At 47.3% G+C, this 18,522-nt stretch overlaps 1 protein-coding gene and 1 pseudogene across 1 annotated transcript in view; one reads left to right on the top strand and one right to left on the bottom strand.

Annotated features, from left to right (window-relative positions):
* The window catches only part of cfap70 (cilia and flagella associated protein 70), a 102,519-nt gene that overhangs the window by 39,847 nt on the left and 44,150 nt on the right, over positions 1-18,522 (top strand). The window contains exons 15-16 of the mRNA XM_078559088.1: positions 5,971-6,031; positions 7,085-7,279. Of these exons, the coding sequence (XP_078415214.1) occupies positions 5,971-6,031; positions 7,085-7,279 (256 nt within the window). The remainder of the gene's footprint in view (positions 1-5,970; positions 6,032-7,084; positions 7,280-18,522) is intronic.
* LOC144691292 (U6 spliceosomal RNA) lies at positions 5,202-5,295 on the bottom strand (annotated as a pseudogene).

Genomic DNA, 18,522 nt, shown 5'->3' on the forward strand with positions numbered 1-18,522 from the left:
TTGCGACTAGTTGCTTCAATGGTCATGGGCATTTAAGGGTTTGGATTTAGGCTCCCATCAGAGCCTGAGAATGAACTCCTATAGATTCACTTCTCTCACATTATCAACAAAGTGATTACTCAACAATCCCACATGTGAACAATAAAGCAGTGGCCATCGTTTGTGAGTGTGCAGCCTGGGCACGTGGAATGTAAAGCCATTACTTACAGCTCACCATATTCTGACCTCTGGAAATGTGTTCAGCGAGGTCATTGCAGCTCCTGCATCCTCTTAAGTGGATGCTAGGAGTACTCAAGGGGAGCTAAACATGCAATGTGAGTGGCACTATAGATGCAGTTTCAGGACTGAGAGTGAAGCTCTAGACTGTTTTCGTAACATTAGAAAACCAGAGGCTTCCCTACATGTCTGTAGAAAGCTGTGGTGGGCATGTTCATTTGTTATTGGCCTTCCTTCATGATTTGCCATTTTGAGCTAATATGCAGGTGAAGGCTGCAAGTAAGGAGGCAACAGGCAAGTTAGCCTTGACTACAAAAGGGATTATGTGTAGGATTAAAGAGGTGTGGGTTAAGCGGAGGCGATGGCATAGTGGTATTGTCGCTGGACTAGTAATCCAGAGACCAGGGTAATGCTCTGGGGACCTGGATTTGAATCCCGCCCTGGCAGAAGGTGAAATTTGAATTCAATAAAAATCTGGAATTAAAAGTCTAAGGATGACCATGAAACCATTGTTGATTGCTGTAAAAACCCATCTGGTTCACTAATGTCCTTTAGGGAAGGAAACCTGCTGTCTTTACCTGGTCTGGCCTATATGTGACTCCAGATCCACAGCAATGTGGTTGACTCTTAAATGCCCTTTGAAAATGGCCTAGCAAGCCACTCAATTGTATCAAACTGCTACAAAGTCACAAAAAAGGAATTAAACCAATCGGACCACCCGACATAGACTTAGGCACTGGAAACAACAAAGGCAAACTCAACCTTGTCGACCCTGCAAAGTCCTCCTTACTAACTGGGGGCTAGTGCCAAAATTGAGAGAGCTGTCTCACAGATTAGTCAAGCAACAGCCTGACATAGTCATCCTCACGGAATCATATCTTACAGATAATGTCCCGGGCACCACCATCACCATCCCTGGTTACGTCTTGTCCCACTGACAGGACAGACAGGTGGCAGCACAGTGGTATGCAGTTGGGAGGGAGTTGCCCTGGGAGTCCTCAACATCTACTCCGGACCCCATGAAGTCTCATGGCATCAGGTCAAACATGGGCAAGGAAACCTCCTGCTCATTACCACGTACCACCCTCCTTCAGCTGATGAATCAGTGCTGCTCCATGTTGAGCACCACTTGGAGGAAGCACTGAGGGTAACAAGGGCGCAGAATGTACTCTGGGTGAGGGACTTCAATGTCCATCACCAAGAGTGGCTCGGTAGCCTCACTACTGACCGAGCTAAAGGATATAGCTGCTAGACTGGACCTGCGGCAGATGGTGAGGGAACCAACAGAAGGGAAAAACATAATTGACCTCATCCTCACCAACCTGCCTATTGCAGACGCATCTGTCCATGACAGTATTGGTAGGAGTGACCGCCGCACAGTCGTTGTGGAGACAAAGTCCCTCCTTCACATTGAGGATACCCTCTGCCATGTTGTGTGGCCCTACCATTGTGCTAAATAGGATAGATTTCAAACAGATCTAGCAACTCAAGACTTGGCATCCATGAGGCACTGTGAATCATCATCAGCAGCAGAATTGTACTCGTCCCCAATCTGTAACCTCATGGCCCGGCATATCCCCACTGTACCATTACCACCAAGCCAGGGGATCAACCCTGGTTCAATGAAGAGTGCAGGAGGGCATGCCAGGAGCAGCACCAGGCACACCTAAAAGTGAGATGTCAACCTGGTGAAGCTACAACACGGGACAACTTGCGTGTCAAACAACATAAGCAGCAAGCAATAGACAGAGCTAAGCAGTTCCACAACCAATGGATCAGATCTAAGCTCTGCAGTCCTGCCACATGCAGTTGTGAATGGTGGTGGACAATTAAACAACTCACTGGAGTAACAGTTTCCATAAATATCCCATCCTCAATGATGGGGGAGCCCAGCACATCAGTGCAAAAGATAAGGCTGAAGCATTTGCTACAATCTTCAGCCAAAAGTACTGGGTGGATGATCCATCTTGGCCTCCTCTGGAGGTCCCCAGCATCACAGATGCCGGTCTTCAGCGAATTCGATTCACTCCACGTGATATTAAGAAACAGCTGAAGGCACTGGATTGTGCAATGGCTATGGACCCTGACAATATTCCTGTAATAGTACTGAAGACTTATGCTCCAGAACTTGCCACGGCACTAGCCAAGCTGTTCCAGTACAGCGACAACACTGGCATCTACCCGGCTATGTGGAAAATTGCCCAGGCATATCTTGTACACAAGAAGCAGACACATCCAACCCGGCCAATTACCACCCAATTAATCTACTCTTGATCATCAGTAAAGTGATGGAAAGGGTCATCAACAGTGCAATCAAGCGGCACTTGCAAAAAAAAAACCTGCTCTCTGATTCTCACATTGGGTGCCGCCATGGTCACTGAGCACCTGACCTCATTACAACCTTGATTCAGACATGGACGAAAGAGCTGAATTCCAGGGGTGATGTGACAGTGACTGCCCCGGACATCAAGGCAGCATTTGACCGAGTGTGGCATTAAGGAGCTTGAGCAAAACTGAAGTCAATGGGAATCAGGGGGAAAACTCTCTGCTGGTTGTACTCATACCTAGCACAAAACAAGATGGTTGTGGTTGTTGGTGGTCAATCATCTCAATTCCAGGACATCACTGCAGAAGTTCCTCAGGGTCGTGACCTAGGCCCAACTATCTTCAGCTGCCTCATCGATGACTTTCCTTCTATCATAAGTTCAGAAGTGGGGATGTTCGCTGATGATTGCACAATGTTCAGCACCATTTGTGTCTCCTCAGATACTGACGCAGTTCATGTCCAAATGCAGCAAGACCTGGACAATATCCAGGCTTGGGCTGACAAATGGCAAGTAACATTCGCACCACACAAGTGTTAGGCAATGATCATCTCCAACAAGAGAGAATCTAACCATCGCCCCTTGACATTTAATGGCATTTCCATCACTGAATCCCCCTCTATCAACATCCTGGGGGTGACCATTGATTAGAAACCGAACTGGACTAGCCATATAAATACTGTGGCTACAAGAACAGGTCAGAGGCTAGGAATCCTGCAGCAAGTAACTCACCGCCTAACTCCCCAAAACCTGTACACCATCTACAAGGCACAAGGCAAGAGTGTGATGGAATACTCTCCACATACCTGGACGAGTGCAGCTCCAACAACATTCAAGAAGCTTGAAACCCCAGGACAAAGCAGACGCACAGTAGTGTGTACCGTCTACAAGATGCACTGCAGGAATTCACCAAGGCTCCTTAGACAGCACCTTCCAAACCCACGACCTCTGCCACCTAGAAGGACTAGGGAAGCAGACACATGGGAACACCACAACTTGGAAGTTCCCCTCCAAGCCACTCACTACCCTGACTTGGAAATATATCGCCATTCCTCCATTGTCACTGGGTCAAAATCCTAGAACTCACTCCCGAACAGCACTGTGGATGTTACTACACCACATGGACTGCAGCGGTTCAAGAAATCAACTCACCGCTACCTTCTCAGGGGCAACTAGGCAAGGGCAATAAATGCTGGCCTAGGCAGTTATGCCCACATCCCATGAATGAAAAAAAGAACTTGGGTAAATAGGACTGAGACTTGTAGGAATCCCAGTGATTGGAGGGTCCGGATTGCTTGTTGCTCAGCAACCCATAGTGCAAGTGAGGCACTCTCAGTGAGTGGACATCAAAGTAACCTTGAAAATTTTCGGCATGATAAAGATGTCAAGGGATGTGTGTTTATTATGGGCGAGTGGTGATCGGGCGGGGGGGGGGAGGCAGGAACACAATCTTCCCTAATCAATCTGCATGGAGGAGTGATCTCGAGGGGTAAATGGTGTTCTCATGTTGCTCCTCCCTTTGGCCTCATATATCTGTTTCTGCCTGAAATGGCTCTCTGCACCCCTTTGGGGAGCAGCTGTAAGGGTGACATGAGTGCATCCCTGCCGAGGTTAGATTTGATATTGCTTCCAAGTTTCCATGTACACAGACTTTGTGAGGGCTTGGTAAAATCTCAGTTCTACTTACAGGTGATGGAAGTTGCAGGAGACTGGAGTGCTGTGCAGGTTCCAATGCGTGCATTTAGGGCCAAGACTCTGTATATCAGCACAGTTTGGTGCATTGCAAAGGATCAAATCACTGGCAGGGCAGACTTTAGTGCAATTTAATTCAACTATCATAAATCAAAGGTACATTAGAGCAAAGTATAATGCCTGTGACCAAAAAGGAGCTGGGGCCTGACAGCCAGCAGATGATAGAAAACCAGATAGTAAAGGATATGTTTCGGCAGCTTACACTGCCTGCAACCTGTTACCTATCAGATTGTCATGGACCAGTCTACCATGTTGTACACTTGCAATGGCCTCTGCATGTGGCTCTGCGACACCCTGGCCCTCGTTAGCACCATCCCTTCACCATCTTCGTCGGAGGAGACATCCCTTAGCATGCCTCCCATCTTCAGCCTCTATTCCACCCTTCCACCCTACCCCACCTTCCACCCTTAGCCTGCTTCCCATCTCCAGCCTTTGTGTAGCTTGACTGGTCAGCGCCTGATCTGAGTCAAGAGGCTGACACTTATGAACGATCTCCAAGAAGGCCAAAGCAGCAGCTACTTATTTCAAAGTCCAGGAAGAAGTCAAGCTCGCCAGGTGCACGTCACTTATACACAGTTGTAAATGTGAACATTCTAATTTCTCGCTGGTAAGGAACTTAATTTGGAGGGGAGCTTAGTTCTGCCGAGGTGGCCTTTTAATGAGCATGCATGAATTGCTAACGCGTGCAAATGGGATTCCCGAAATTGCTCGTCGGGTAGCTCAACCTGTCTTTAAGGTCCCGGGAACTTAATTCCTAAAATTCATCCCACAGTCGGGAAACTGATTTTTAGCCTCCTGCCGATATAAGTTTCCCCTGCCCGCCAAGCTTCCCGCTGCTGGCGGGACCTGAAGATTCAACCCACAGTTTCAGTTTGTTCCTACATATAAAGGTGAAATGTTTTGAAAGTCTAAAATATGGAACACTTCACGAATTTGCGTGTCATCCTTGCGCAGGGGCCATGCTAATCTTTGTTCCGACATATAAAAAAAATTCTTTCGAGTTATCAACAGTCACAGATTGCAACTCTTTTGAGTACAATCACAGTTCTTGGTTTCCGGGAGTGGGACGTGAACCCACAACCCTCTGATTCAAAGGCGAGGGTGCTATGAACTGAGCCACAGCTGACACCCCCGACATATAGGAGAACAAGTAATTCCCCAGGTAATGCCCACCAGAGGTGTCAGCTGTGGCTCAGTTCATAGCACCCTCGCCTTTGAATCAGAGGGTTGTGGGTTCATGTCCCACTCCCGGAAACCAAGAACTGTGATTGTACTTGAAAGAGTTGCAATCTGTGACTGTTGATAACTCGAAAGAATTTTTACAACTAAACACCCAATTAACATACAATTAACATCTGTTGGAAGTGTGCATGTGTAAATAATGGGCGAGAACAGGATTGGACTCCTCTGTGGCAGCTCCTACTGTTGAATATCCTGCTAATCACTTTACCAGGTCTCACATAAAGAATGACCACCATTGTAAGTTACTAGCAGGCACTGCTATGTTCCCATGGAATGTGCAACAGTGGAAGTCAACACTAACAAGGCAAGAATAGGAGAAAAGTGACAAAGAAGTGAATAACTGTTTGAATTTGAGTTGTGCCACTAAACCAAATGTTAACTTTCTTTACTGCATTATATATAAATCCCTCATGGATAATTTGTCTCTTTCTCACAGGGTTGCGGAGATGATTCCTCCTCAGCCACGATTCCCTCGTAGAACAAGTGGAGCAGATAAGGTGAGTGGAGGAACTGGAAAGGGATGGCTCCAGGAAGCAATATATTTATCAGATGATTAGAACAAAATAACAATGTAATACATTTTAATTCATAGCATGGTTGATTTTATTACCCGCCGCAGTATGAAGCCTCTTCATTTGTCTCCCTAAGCAATATGCATTGTATGGTTAATATAACAAATTGCTCTGAGGTTTTTGCCAATCTAGCCTTGTAACTAAATTCCAAAAAACGTTGTTTAGATTTTTCCATCCCATGTTGCTCTAGTTCAGGACATCTGTTTAGTGTTCCAACATGGTGTGCGTGCAAGAATACTGTTTTTAATGGGAGCACAGTTGATGATTTTGACCCATCCACATGGTACTTTTACGTAAGCAGCTTCTTTCTTCACACACCATTCCTTGAAGTAAAAGCAAAACACTGGGGATGCTGGAAACCTGAAATAAAAACAGAAAATGCTGGAAAATTTCAGCAGGTCTGGCAGCATCTGTGGAGATAAAAACGGAGTTAATGTTTCAAGTCCAATATGACTCTTCTTCAGAATTAAACCTCCAGTAATTTAACTTATAAAATGTTTGTCAGTACTTGAATTTTATTTTAGCCTGGACAACTAAGTGCATTAAGAAAGCTGAGAAGGTAATGAAAGACCGAAGCTGAATTGGACATGTACTGGAAGATGACTAATTTGCAGAGTTACTGGGGAAATGCTGGCTGGGGTACAAAATTGGACAGCCTTTTTAAAGAGCTGGCACAGGCTCAAACAACCTCCTCCTCCTGTACTGAAAGACTCTATGATTCTGTGAAGCATTCCCTGTGATTGCTTTTCTCATACCTCTTACCAAGGATTACAGAGCAATTGTGAAACCTTTTAGAATTTTTTTGTTAATTATAGCAAGGCTCAGTCATTACTGAAACTTATTCAATGACAAGTAGGTTCAAATAGTCAATCTGAAGGAGTTCCTTATGTGTTTAGAGACATGGCATTTTATTCCGAAAATAGGGTAAGCTTTATTCTAGTAAGTGTTTATTACATGGCTGATTTCTGAATGTCACAGGCTGTTGCAGACTACCACAACCAGATAATCAGTGTGGCTAAAATCATCATGGACGAATATCAGGAAATGTTTGGACAGAAATTAACTGAAGGAAAACTCTCGCAGGAATTACAGGATCAGGAAGAGCGCAAACATAAACTTATATTTGAGCTCAACACCTCAGGAAAATACTTTGCCTTCAAGGAACAGCTTAAGGTAAAAATTGATTGTGTATCTAACTTTAAGTATTAGAATGTGACATTGCTGAAAATTGAGCTTTGGCAGCTATATTTAGGACATACTCCATTCATCCAGATATGTATTTATAATGGTATGCATCATCTGATGGATTTTCTCCTGATTAACACCTTAAAGGGACTGGTTGACAAGAATGCTGATACGTTCCTGGAGTCGGGCATTGCCAGTGTGACAGATGGGGAGTTAAAAATTGAAGAGCTACTTTTCCCATTGATTATTTGTATTAGGCGAGATAGGAGGTTAAAAAATATATATATTTTTGTTCTTCAGCCACAGCCTCTAGTCATGCTATTCCTTAAGAGATGCTGTAGCCATTTAGCTACAAGTAAATTATGAATAGGTATAGTTGCAATGATGCAATCCAAGGTCTTGCTGTATTTTGGCCAATCTGCTTTACGGAAGTTCCATCACATCACCTTTACATTGTTGATGACTGGAAGGCGAAGGCCAATGCAAATGAGTGACGGCCTGTGTTGTTGATTATGTGGGATGTCATCCAGGAATAGGCACTGTGCTGGTTGGGGTGACTATTAAAGGAACTGACCCAGCACAGGTCAGGTGAGTAATTCCAGCCACATTTGGCTGAATAGAACATTCCTCATTGCTTGGGGTCATTTATCAGGCTGAGGTCATTTACGGAGGCCCACTTTAGGGCTGTTCACCATCACTGTCTGGTACTGAGTAACCCCAGTCAGTGTGGTGGCTGTTGAAGTCTCCCACGTAGGTAGCTAGATGGGACAGTATTGGCAGAACTTGCTGTTCCCAGCGGGGACTTGGAGGCTTTGCAATATGTAGACTGCTGACCCAAATTGTATCACAGAACATGATTGATAGCAGGGCGGTTGCATCGGCAATGTTGGATCGGACATAGGTGGTACAACCGTATTTAGAGGGGAGTAGCACAGTACGTCAAAGCCTTTGATGTAATAATAACCTGCTTCTTCAGTTCCAAAATGGGTCTCTTGTAGGCAAATGATCTCAATGGAGTGTTGGGTAGCAATACATCCAATGAAGTTTCGCTTGGCAGCTGATAGTCCCTCAACATAGATTCGGAGAGCATGCCATATTACCATAAAGCCAGAGGGCTGCTCAGTGTTGAGACTGGCGGCTCTGGGGACCTGGGTTTCCGCATGGGGGTTCTTTCGGAGTCCTTTAATTTTCTCTTGGAATTCAGTCTGCTGGTAGGATCATTAGCTTCCCCAGGAGTACCTGGGTACTGACGGGGGTGGGGTCTAGGGGGCGCGATGTGAATGCTGATCCATTGTCCCCCTACGCTTGCAGTAAGACAGCTTCATTTTTATACTCCAATCCCTTTTGTAATAAAGGTGAATATACCATTTATTTCCTAATTGCTTGTTGTACCTGCATGTTACAGTGATAATCTTATGTTCTTAAGTTAACTGTCTGTGACTTGTGTGCAAAGACAACCAGGTCCCTCTGAATACTAACATTTCCTAGCCTCTCAGCATTTAAAGAATGCTGTCTGCTTTTTTAGAATTCCTTATACAGTGGATAACTTTACAATTCCCCACATTATATTCCATCTGCCATGTTCTTGCCCACTCATTTAATCTGTCTTTATCCCTTTGCAATCTCTTGGCATCCTGCTCACAACTTACTTACCTAACTTTACACTGTCAGCAAAAATGGATACATTAGTCAATTCCCTCTTCTAAGTCCATACAGATTGAAAATAGCTGAGTCTCAAGCACTGATCCTTCCGATGCCCTGCAACTTACAGCCTGCCTACGTAAAAATGACATGTTTATTCCTCATCTCTGTTTTCTGTCCATTAATCAATCCCTGCTAATATATTACCCTCCCAAATCCCATGAGCCCTACATCTTGGTAACAACCTCCTGTTTGTTGTTGTTGAGTCTGAATGTTGTTGAAATTTGGGTCAAAATGTAAATGATTCCAGTTCCCCAGTCACCACCACTACCATCTCTGAGGCCAATGGCGCAGGTCATGCCCAATCAAATAAGGCTGCTTCATTTTCATAATATTTTGCTCCAGGCGTATCTCATACTTCACTGGGAATGCCAGGGCCATTTTGTCGAGTGTTAGCAGCCAGTGAATGCTGGCTACCCATTGTGCACTATGTACTTTGCTGGCCTGGAGAGAGGGCTAAGTGGCATTGGGCAGTGGGACAACAGGCAAGGAGGACATTGATGCCAGAGTGCTTTGAGTAGTAGCGGGTGGCAATTTGTAAGACAATAGGTGGAATTGTCCCTGAATTGCTCTAAGTGCAGTAGCAGGCGTGGAAATCAGTGCTTTTCCCGCTGGCTGCAATGGCAGGTTTTCACGCCATATCGTCCAGGTCCCGCCTCATAAATTATGTATCCATATGAAACCCGCATGATCGCTGGTGGGCAGCCTCTGGTTCGCCCACCCTGATGTGACCTCACCGCTTCTTCACTCCAGGCACCATATCCAAATGGCCACAGTGCGCACTGTTCTCAATGCTTGCAGACCAGGGCAGCTCCGTTGCACAGATGACCCCAAATCCTAAGAAGAGCGCTGCTCCCAGTTTAGTGATGCCTCAGTTGAGCACCTGCTGGATGCCACGATGTCCCCAGCCCTGCTTTGGGGCAGCAGCATCACCAATCCTGGCAGTGGTGGTCAGTGCAAACGCTGCCCAGAAAAGGTTGGGCATCCATTGCAGAAAGAGGTTGAATGACCTCATCCATTTCGCCAGAGTAAGTCAACCTTCTAATCGCTCTCAACTCACACACTCACAAGACCATCACACATCCACAGGGATCTCAATCACTGCCAGCTCAATGAACATCACCATGTGGGGAGGCGATGGTATAATGGTATTATCACTGACTAGTATTCCAGAGACCCAGGGCAATGCTCTGGGTACCGGGTTCGGATACCACTATGGCAGATGGTGAAATTAGAATCCAAAACAAAAGTCTGATGACGACCATGAAACCATTGCCGATTGTTGTAAAAACCCATTTGGTTCACTAATGTTCTTTACCTGGTCTGGCCTTCCTGTGACTCCAGACCCACAGCAATGTGGTTGACTCTTAAAAATGCCCTCTGAACAAGGGCAATTAGGGATGGCCAATAACTGCTGGCTTAGCCAGCTAATAAAAAAAAAACTCATTCTCATGTACCCTCACATTTCCATATGGCCTCATTCTCTCTGCTGATCTCGTCCTCATTCCGTCCATGGCTCCACAAACTACCCACAAACACCAACCATCCATATCATCTACCCCGCCATGTGTGTTGCTCACACCCTCTCCATTGGTCTTTATGCAGGACAGGATCGGCCATTGGGCACTAGGCACCAATGGGTGCACCAATAAAAGGGAGAGGTCCCAGACCAGGGATGGTATAATAGAACTCAAGGTCCTCAGCGACTTCGAAAACAGAGCCATCGCGCTGGCCGGGGACTATGTTGACTATTCCTGTGGCAACGGTGAGGATGTCGGTAAGCACCCACATGAGGATCCTGCACCAGATCATCCCTCTGTCAACACCTCTGTGAATGCACTGCTCTGTATGTTACTTGGCTGCCTGAACTAATAATCTCCGCTTTCTCTCCTAGGCGCATCTGCCACACGCCCGACACCCTTGGGCAACCAGGACACCGCCTCCAGCCCCAAGACCACCTTGGATGAGGACCCTGAGGTTGGCACCTTAGAAGCCCCATCACAGCACTCACCTACACTGTCTATCAGCGCAGAGACACACACCTAGGTCGTACCGAGATCTAGAGCAGGCTTGGGATCACAATCTGATCCACAGCAGGCAAAGGTAGGGACATCAGAAGTCGACGACACTCGGAGGACTGCTGGAGGCCACAGTTCTGCTGAGTCCGAGTCAGATGATGAGTCTCCAGACTCGGTCCTCAATCAGTTGATGGAGCTGCAGCGACAAGCACGGGAATATCAGGAAGGGATGTCAGCTCACTCCTCAGATTGCAAGAGATGATGAAGGAGCCCATTCGCCTTCAGTCCGAGGTGATTGCATTGTCATGCCAATGCACCAATGTCAACCTTGGCAGGATGGCAACCGCCAAAGAGACCTTGGTCATGGGCATCAGTCCTGCACTGCTGCGTGGGATGAACTCCATCGCTGAAGCCATGGCTGGCCTCCAGCAGTGTCAATGCGAGAGGGGTGCGAGGCAGCTTGATTTCACTCCAGCTTCCCCTTCTCCTCAAAGAGTCAGCCACAGTCCCTTGGGGCACCCATAGAGAGGAGGACCAGCAGCTGAATATCCCGGGGCCATCCACCCAGTTGACTCCAGGAGTGTCCCGCCAATCCAACTCCCCACTTCCTGTGACAGTATCAGCTCCAGCTCCATGGGCCTGCCCCACAGCAGGACACCTGAAACAGGCCGGGGCCCTCCAGGTCTTGGCCTTCCAGAGGATGCCCGCCAAGGTCATCACAGAGAACAGGACTTTGCAGTTAGTGTGGTCACAAATGTTAATTCCAAGTGGGCATATGTGGTGAACCATGGATCCATTGAGCATGATAAGGAACCACCAGTCGTACCTTCAGACAATGTTGATGGGAGAAATAGGGTATGAGCGACAGAGTACTGAAGCTTAATTGTGCTCGATATTGGAAACTACGCATGACCCTGAGGGCTTCATGGTGTCAGAGATTTTTCAATTCACCAGGGCTAGCGATGCCCATGAGGGCACAATGTCTGTGTTAAAGGGGAGGCATGTTAATGCCTGGCATGTGATTGTTTGAATGTCGTCATCCTCAGGTGGTCCACATCCATAGTAGGGTGAGAAAAAAAATATAGGTCACCATCCCTGATTGAGAGTGCCAGATATCAGTGGGATTGAGAAGGAGGTGACATGGAGGATTGACTCTTCTGTACATGGGCCAACACCTGCTGAACCTCCACAGCTGCCTTGGCACAAGTCCCACCCATCAGTTGCACCATTGATGTTACTCAATGCATAATCGCGTTGCTGAAATGGATTGCCTCAAGGAGCGTAGTCTAAATGAACTACCTACGAGCTCACTCATAATAGTGGTTCAGCTCCTGCATCATCTAGGCTGCCGTTGTGACTGAGATGCTGCAGAGATACTTGAAGAGTCAGCACCTTTGGACCTTTGATGGCACCACACCCTCCCTCCAGACAGTGCCTCATCTCGCGAGGAAGCATGCTCCCAAGGCTTCATCAACCTTCAAAGGATCACACTAAGAAGAGCCTGAAGTGAAACTATTGACTCTCACTTTGAAGTGCATAGTTGAAAAGATAGGAGTTGCAAGGCTCCTGTTCATGTTGGCCTCTTATGTAGGCCACTTGTCCAAGAGGATGCTCACTCCATCTCGTCATACTCCTCCTGGAATCTTGTGGCTATGAGGCCCTCTTGCACATGCCTGCCTTGTCTGCCTGTGCTATGGCTTCTTCATTTGCAGCATTGGCTTCCTCGAACTCATTGCTGTCATCCCCTTTTGAGGTCCTCCTCATTGGAGGAGATGTGCAGCTCCTCCAAGTCATCCCTCTTTGCGGTGTCAGGTTGTGTAGCGTGCAGCAAACCACGATGATCTGCGACACCCTCTGGGTAGTGTACCGGAGTGCTCCACCAGGTCTGTCCAGGCACCAGAATCGCATCTTTAGTATCCTTATGGTGTGCTCAACTAATGTCCACGTAGCAGAGTGAGCCTTATTGTACCTTCTCTCTGCAGGAGCCTGAGGCTGCCACACAGGCAACATCAACCATGTCCTTTGCGGGTACCCTTTGTCCCCGAGGAACTAGCCCTGGATCCTGTGTGGTGCCTCTAAGATCTCCGAGATCTGCAATCTAATCAAGATTTGAGTCGGGGCTCTTCCTGGATATCTGGTGTAAACCTGCAGGATTTGTTTGTTATGGTCGCACATCAGCTGTACATTGAGTGAGTGGAAGCCTTTCATGTTTAATTATTGTAGTGCCTTCTGCCAGGCAGCTTTGATAGCCACATGAGTGCAGTCGATGATACCCTGCATCTGTGGGAACCTGGAAATCTCTGCAAAGGCCAGTGCTCTGGCGTCCTGCATGCTTGAGCTCTGTTGAAGTTGATGTAATTGTGGGCGTGGCTAAAAAGGCATCTGTGACCTCATGTATGCATTTGCGTGTAGATGCCTGAGAGATCCCACAGAGGTTCCTCGTCAAGCCTTGGAAGGAGCCACTGGCTTAGGAGTTGAGTCCAGCTGTTACTTTTACAGCCACTGGCAATGGGTGTCCTCCGAGCCCACATGGTGCCAATTCGTTGAGAATGTGGCAAATGAGTTATCAGATCCTTGGACATGCAGAGCTGTCGGTGACACTGGTTCTCGGTCATCTTCAGATAAGACAGGCGATGTCTATATACCCAGGCTCTAGCGAGGTGCCTACGCACTGCGTTTCTGCTCTCCACATCCTCTGCGTCCAAAGGGGGCCCTGCTTGGTCTTGAGGGTTTTGCTCCTCCCTTTGGCGAGCCAGCCTCTTCTGTCGCAATCTCCTCCTTCTCTCATGCCTGTTTGCAATTATGCAGGCAGCAGTGAATCCAGCCTTCACATTCCTGGTGGCCTCCTCTCTGCAGTATCCCTGAGGAACAGACGAGAGTCAGGACTCATCTGCAATACTGATCTTTCTGTCAATGACTTGTGAGCAATTGTGGGTTCATGGCCCAACTACTCGCCACAGAAACGATCTACAATGCAGGGTGTGTATCAAAGTGCTCCCCCTCACTAATCATGAGCAACTGCTATGAGATTGCTTTGGTCATGTGCCTGGATGTGCTGCTTTCAGCCCAGGCACTGGCATCCTCATACAGGCCACGTACCCGCTTTGCCAAATAAGCTCTCGCCCTGCAGCCATTGAAAAGACATCCCTGCCTCACTGCTGCTCTGGTGGTTTGAGACTTTCGTGTTAGTCCCCCTGAAACCGATGTGGTGCTGCCAGCAAAGCCTGGCACAGGATACCATGAGCGTTGCCCGGAACAAGGTAGGCGATTGGTCCTCGAATTGAGGAGTGAAGTGCAGGTTGCCAGGTGCAATTCGCTTATGTACCGTTGTGAAACACATTGGCATGATTGCACGCTAATGTGGTGACATGATCAAGCATGGGGGTATGATTCCAGCGAGCAGGGGTTATAAATACATGCAGAAAATGACATTCCCCATGTTCAGCAGCGGAGACCACGACTCGCCATTGGCAGTAGAAGTAGACGATTGCAAACTGGTTTTACAATGACGTAAAACCGATTTTTGCGAGATTTTCCATTCCTGCCCACCATGACGGAATATCTTTTTTTTTGTGGAATACCCTGGCCGATGTGTTTTTCTGTTATTTATTCATTCATGGGTTTAGGCGTCGCTGGCTGGGCCAGCATTTATTTCCCATCCCTAATTGCCCTCGAGAAGGTAGCAGTGAGCTGCCTTCTTGAAGTGTTGCAGTCCATGTCATAGTCATAGAGGTGACAGTCATAGAGGTCTACAGCACAGAAAAAGGCCCTTCGGCCCATCGAGTCTGTGCCAGTCAAACAAGTACCTAACTATTCTAATCCCATTTTCCATCACTAGGCCCATAGCCTTGTACACCATGGCATCGCAAGTGCACATCCAAATACTAGTCAAATGTTATGAGGGTTTCTGCCTCTACCACCCTTTCAGGCAGTGAGTTCCAGATTTCCACCACCCTCTGGGTGAAAAAATTCTTCCTCATATCCCCTCTAAACCTCCTGCCCCTTAGCTTAAATCTATGCCCCCTGGTTATTGATCCCTCCATCAAGGGGAAAAGTTCCTTCCTGTCTACCCTATCTATGCTCCTCATAATTTTATACACCTCAATCATGTTACCCCTCAATCTCCTCTGCTCCAGTGAAAATAACCCCAGTCTATCCAATCTCTCCTCATAACTAAAACTCCAGCCCAGGCAACATCCTGGTAAATCTCCTCTGCACTCTCTCTAATGCAATCACATCCTTCCTATAATGCAGATTCCAGAACTGCATGCAATACTCTAGTTATGGCCTAACCAGCGTTTTATACAGTTCCAGCATAACCTCCCTGCTCTTATATTCTATGCCTCGACTAATAAAGGCAAGTATCCCATATGCCTTCTTAACCACCTTATCTACCTGTCCCGCTACCTTAAGGGGCCGGTGGACATGCACACCAAGGTCCCTCTGATCCTTGGTACTTCCCAGGGTCCTGCCATTCATCGTGTATTCCTGTGCCTTGTTTGTCCTGCGCAAGTGCATCACCTCACACTTATCCAGATTAAATGCGCTGCCTGGGAGGGTGGTGGAGGCGGGTTGCCTCACATCCTTTAAAAAGTACCTGGATGAGCACTTGGCATGTCATAACATTCAAGGCTATGGGCCAAGTGCTGGCAAATGGGATTAGGTAGGTAGGTTAGGTGTTTCTCACGTGTCGGTGCAGACTCGATGGTCCGAAGGGCCTCTTCTGCACTGTGATTCTGTGAAATTCCATTTGCCGCTGATCAGCCCATCTGACCAGCCCGTCTATATCTTCCTCACTATTTACCATCCCACCAATTTTCGTGCCATCCGCGAACTTACTGATCAACCCTCCTACATTCAAGTCTAAATCATTTATATATACCACAAACAGCAAGGGACCCAACACTGATCCCTGTGGAACCCCACTGGACTCAGGCATCCAGTCACAAAGTCACCCCTCGATCATCACCTCCTGCCTCCTGCCACTCAGCCAATTCTGGATCCAATTTGCCAAATTGCCTCGGATCCCATGGGGTCTAACCTTCGTTATCAGTCTCCCATGCGGGACCTTATCAAAAGCCTTGCTAAAGTCCAAGTAGACTACGTCAAATGTACTGCCCTCATCTATGTACCTGGTCACCTCTTCGAAAAATTCAATCAAATTGGTCAGACATGACCTCCCCTTAACAAAACCATGCTGACTGTCCTTGATTAATCCCTGTCTCTCCATGGGTAGATTAATTCTGTCCCTCAGAATTGCTCCTAATAGTTTCCCCACCACTGAGGTTAGACCGACTGGCCTGTAGTTCCCTGGTTTATCCCTTCCTCCCTCCTTGAATAACGGTGCCACGTTGGCTGTCCTCCAGTCCTGTGGCACCTCTCCTGTGGCCAGAGAGGTATTGAATATTATTGCCAGAGCCCCTGCTATCTCCTCCCTTGCCTCACTCAATGGCCTGCGATACATTTCATCCAGGCCTGGAGATTTATTTACTTTTAAGCCTGCCAGACCATGACGCCGGTACACCCGCAGTAATGTTAGGAAGGGAGTTCCAGGATTTTGACTGAATGACAGTGAAGGAATGGTAATATTGTTCCAAGTCAGGATGGTGTGTGACGAGGAGGGGAATTTGCAGGTGATGGTGTTCCCATGCATCTGCTGCCCTTGTCCTTCTAGGTTGTAGGAGTCGCTTGTTTGGAAGGTGCTGTCGAAGGTGCCTTGGTTAGTTGCTGCAGTGCATCTTGTAGATGGTACACACAGTGTTGTTGGAGCTGCATCCATCCATACAAATGAAAATTGCTCCATCACACTCTTGACTTGTGTCTTGTAGATGGTGGACAGGCTTTTAGGAGTCAGAAAGTCAGTTACTTGCTGCAGAATTCCCAGCCTCTGACCTGCTCTTGGAGCCACTGTATTTATATAGCGGGTCTAGTTCAGTTTCTGGTCAAAGCTAACCCCCAGGATGTTGATAGTGGGAGATTCAGTGATGGTAATGCCATTGAATGTCAAAAGGAGATGGTTGGATTCATTCTTATTGGAGATGGTCATTGCCTAGCACTTGTGTGATGTGAATGTTACTTGCCACTTGTCAGCCCAAGCCTGAACATTGCCGAGCTCATTTGGGCATGGACTACTTCAGTATCCGAGGAGTCATGAATGGTGCTGAACTTTGTGCAATCATCAGCGAGCATCCCCACTTCTGACCTTAAGAGGGATGGGAGGTCAATGATAAAGCAGCTGAAGATTGTTGGGCCCAGGACACTATCCTGCGGTGATGTCCTGGAACTGAGATGATTAACCTCTAACAATCACAACTATTTTCCTTTGCTAGGTATGACTCCAACCAGTGGAGAGTTTTCCCCCTTATTCCCATTGACACCAGTTTTGCTAGGGCTCCTTGATGCCATGCTCAGTCAAATGCTACCTTGATGTCAAGGGCAGGGTTGGATTTGTCCTGCTTTTTTTTGGGCAGGATATACCTGGGCAATTTAGCCAGCAATGTCGGGTGGCTGTACTGGGACAGCATGGTTAGGGGTGCAGCTAGTTCTGTGGCACAAATCATCAGTACTGTTGCCAGATTTGTTGTCAGGGGCCATAGCTTTGCAGTATCCAGTGCCTTCAGCCTCTTTTTGGTATCACGTGGAGTGAATCAAATTGGCAGAAGACTGGCAACTGTAATGCTGGGGACCTCAGGAGGAGTCTGAGATGGATCATCCATTCGGCACTTCTGGCTGAAGATGGTTGCAAAAAATGCTTCGGCCTTATACTTTGCACTGATAAGATGCATCATTGAGGATGGGGATATTTGTGGAGCCTCCTCCTCCAGTGAGTTGTTTAATTGTTTACCACCATTCACTGCTGAATATGGCAGGACTGTAGAGCTTGGATCTGATCTGTTGGTCGTGGGATCGCTTGGCTCTATCTAGCGCATGCTCCTTCTACTGTTTGGCATGCAAGTAACCCTGTGTTGTAGCTTCACCAGGTCGACACCTCATTTTTAGTTATGCCTGTTGCTGCACCTGTCGTGCCATCCTGCACTCTTCGTTGAACGTGACCTCATGCATTGCTGCTTAGGTGCATAAGGCACATTATGAGGTTGCTGCCTCATTGATATTAAAGTCAAGGACCTAAATAATCTATGTCACAGCTTCCTGCCCCATTTACACTCAAATCCCATATTGGGGTATCTTGGGCATTTTGTGGGCTCAGCCATTTGTACCCAGTTTTATGAACAGCAACATCTTGGGGGTTACCATTGACCAGAAACTGAACTGGAGCCGCCGTATATACACTGTGGCTACAGAGCAAGTCAGAGGCTGGGAATTCTGCGGCAAGTAACTCATCTCCTGACCCCCCAAAGCCTGACCACCATCTAAAAGGCACAAGTCAGGAGTGTAATGGAATACTCACCACTTGTATGGATGAATACAGCTCCAACAACACTCAAGAAGCTCAACACCATCCAAGACAAATCAGCTCGTTTGATCGGCACCCCATCCACTATCTTAAACGTT

This window comes from Cetorhinus maximus, chromosome 15 (assembly GCF_964194155.1).
Source record: "Cetorhinus maximus chromosome 15, sCetMax3.hap1.1, whole genome shotgun sequence".
In the NCBI taxonomy this organism is placed as follows: domain Eukaryota; kingdom Metazoa; phylum Chordata; class Chondrichthyes; order Lamniformes; family Cetorhinidae; genus Cetorhinus; species Cetorhinus maximus.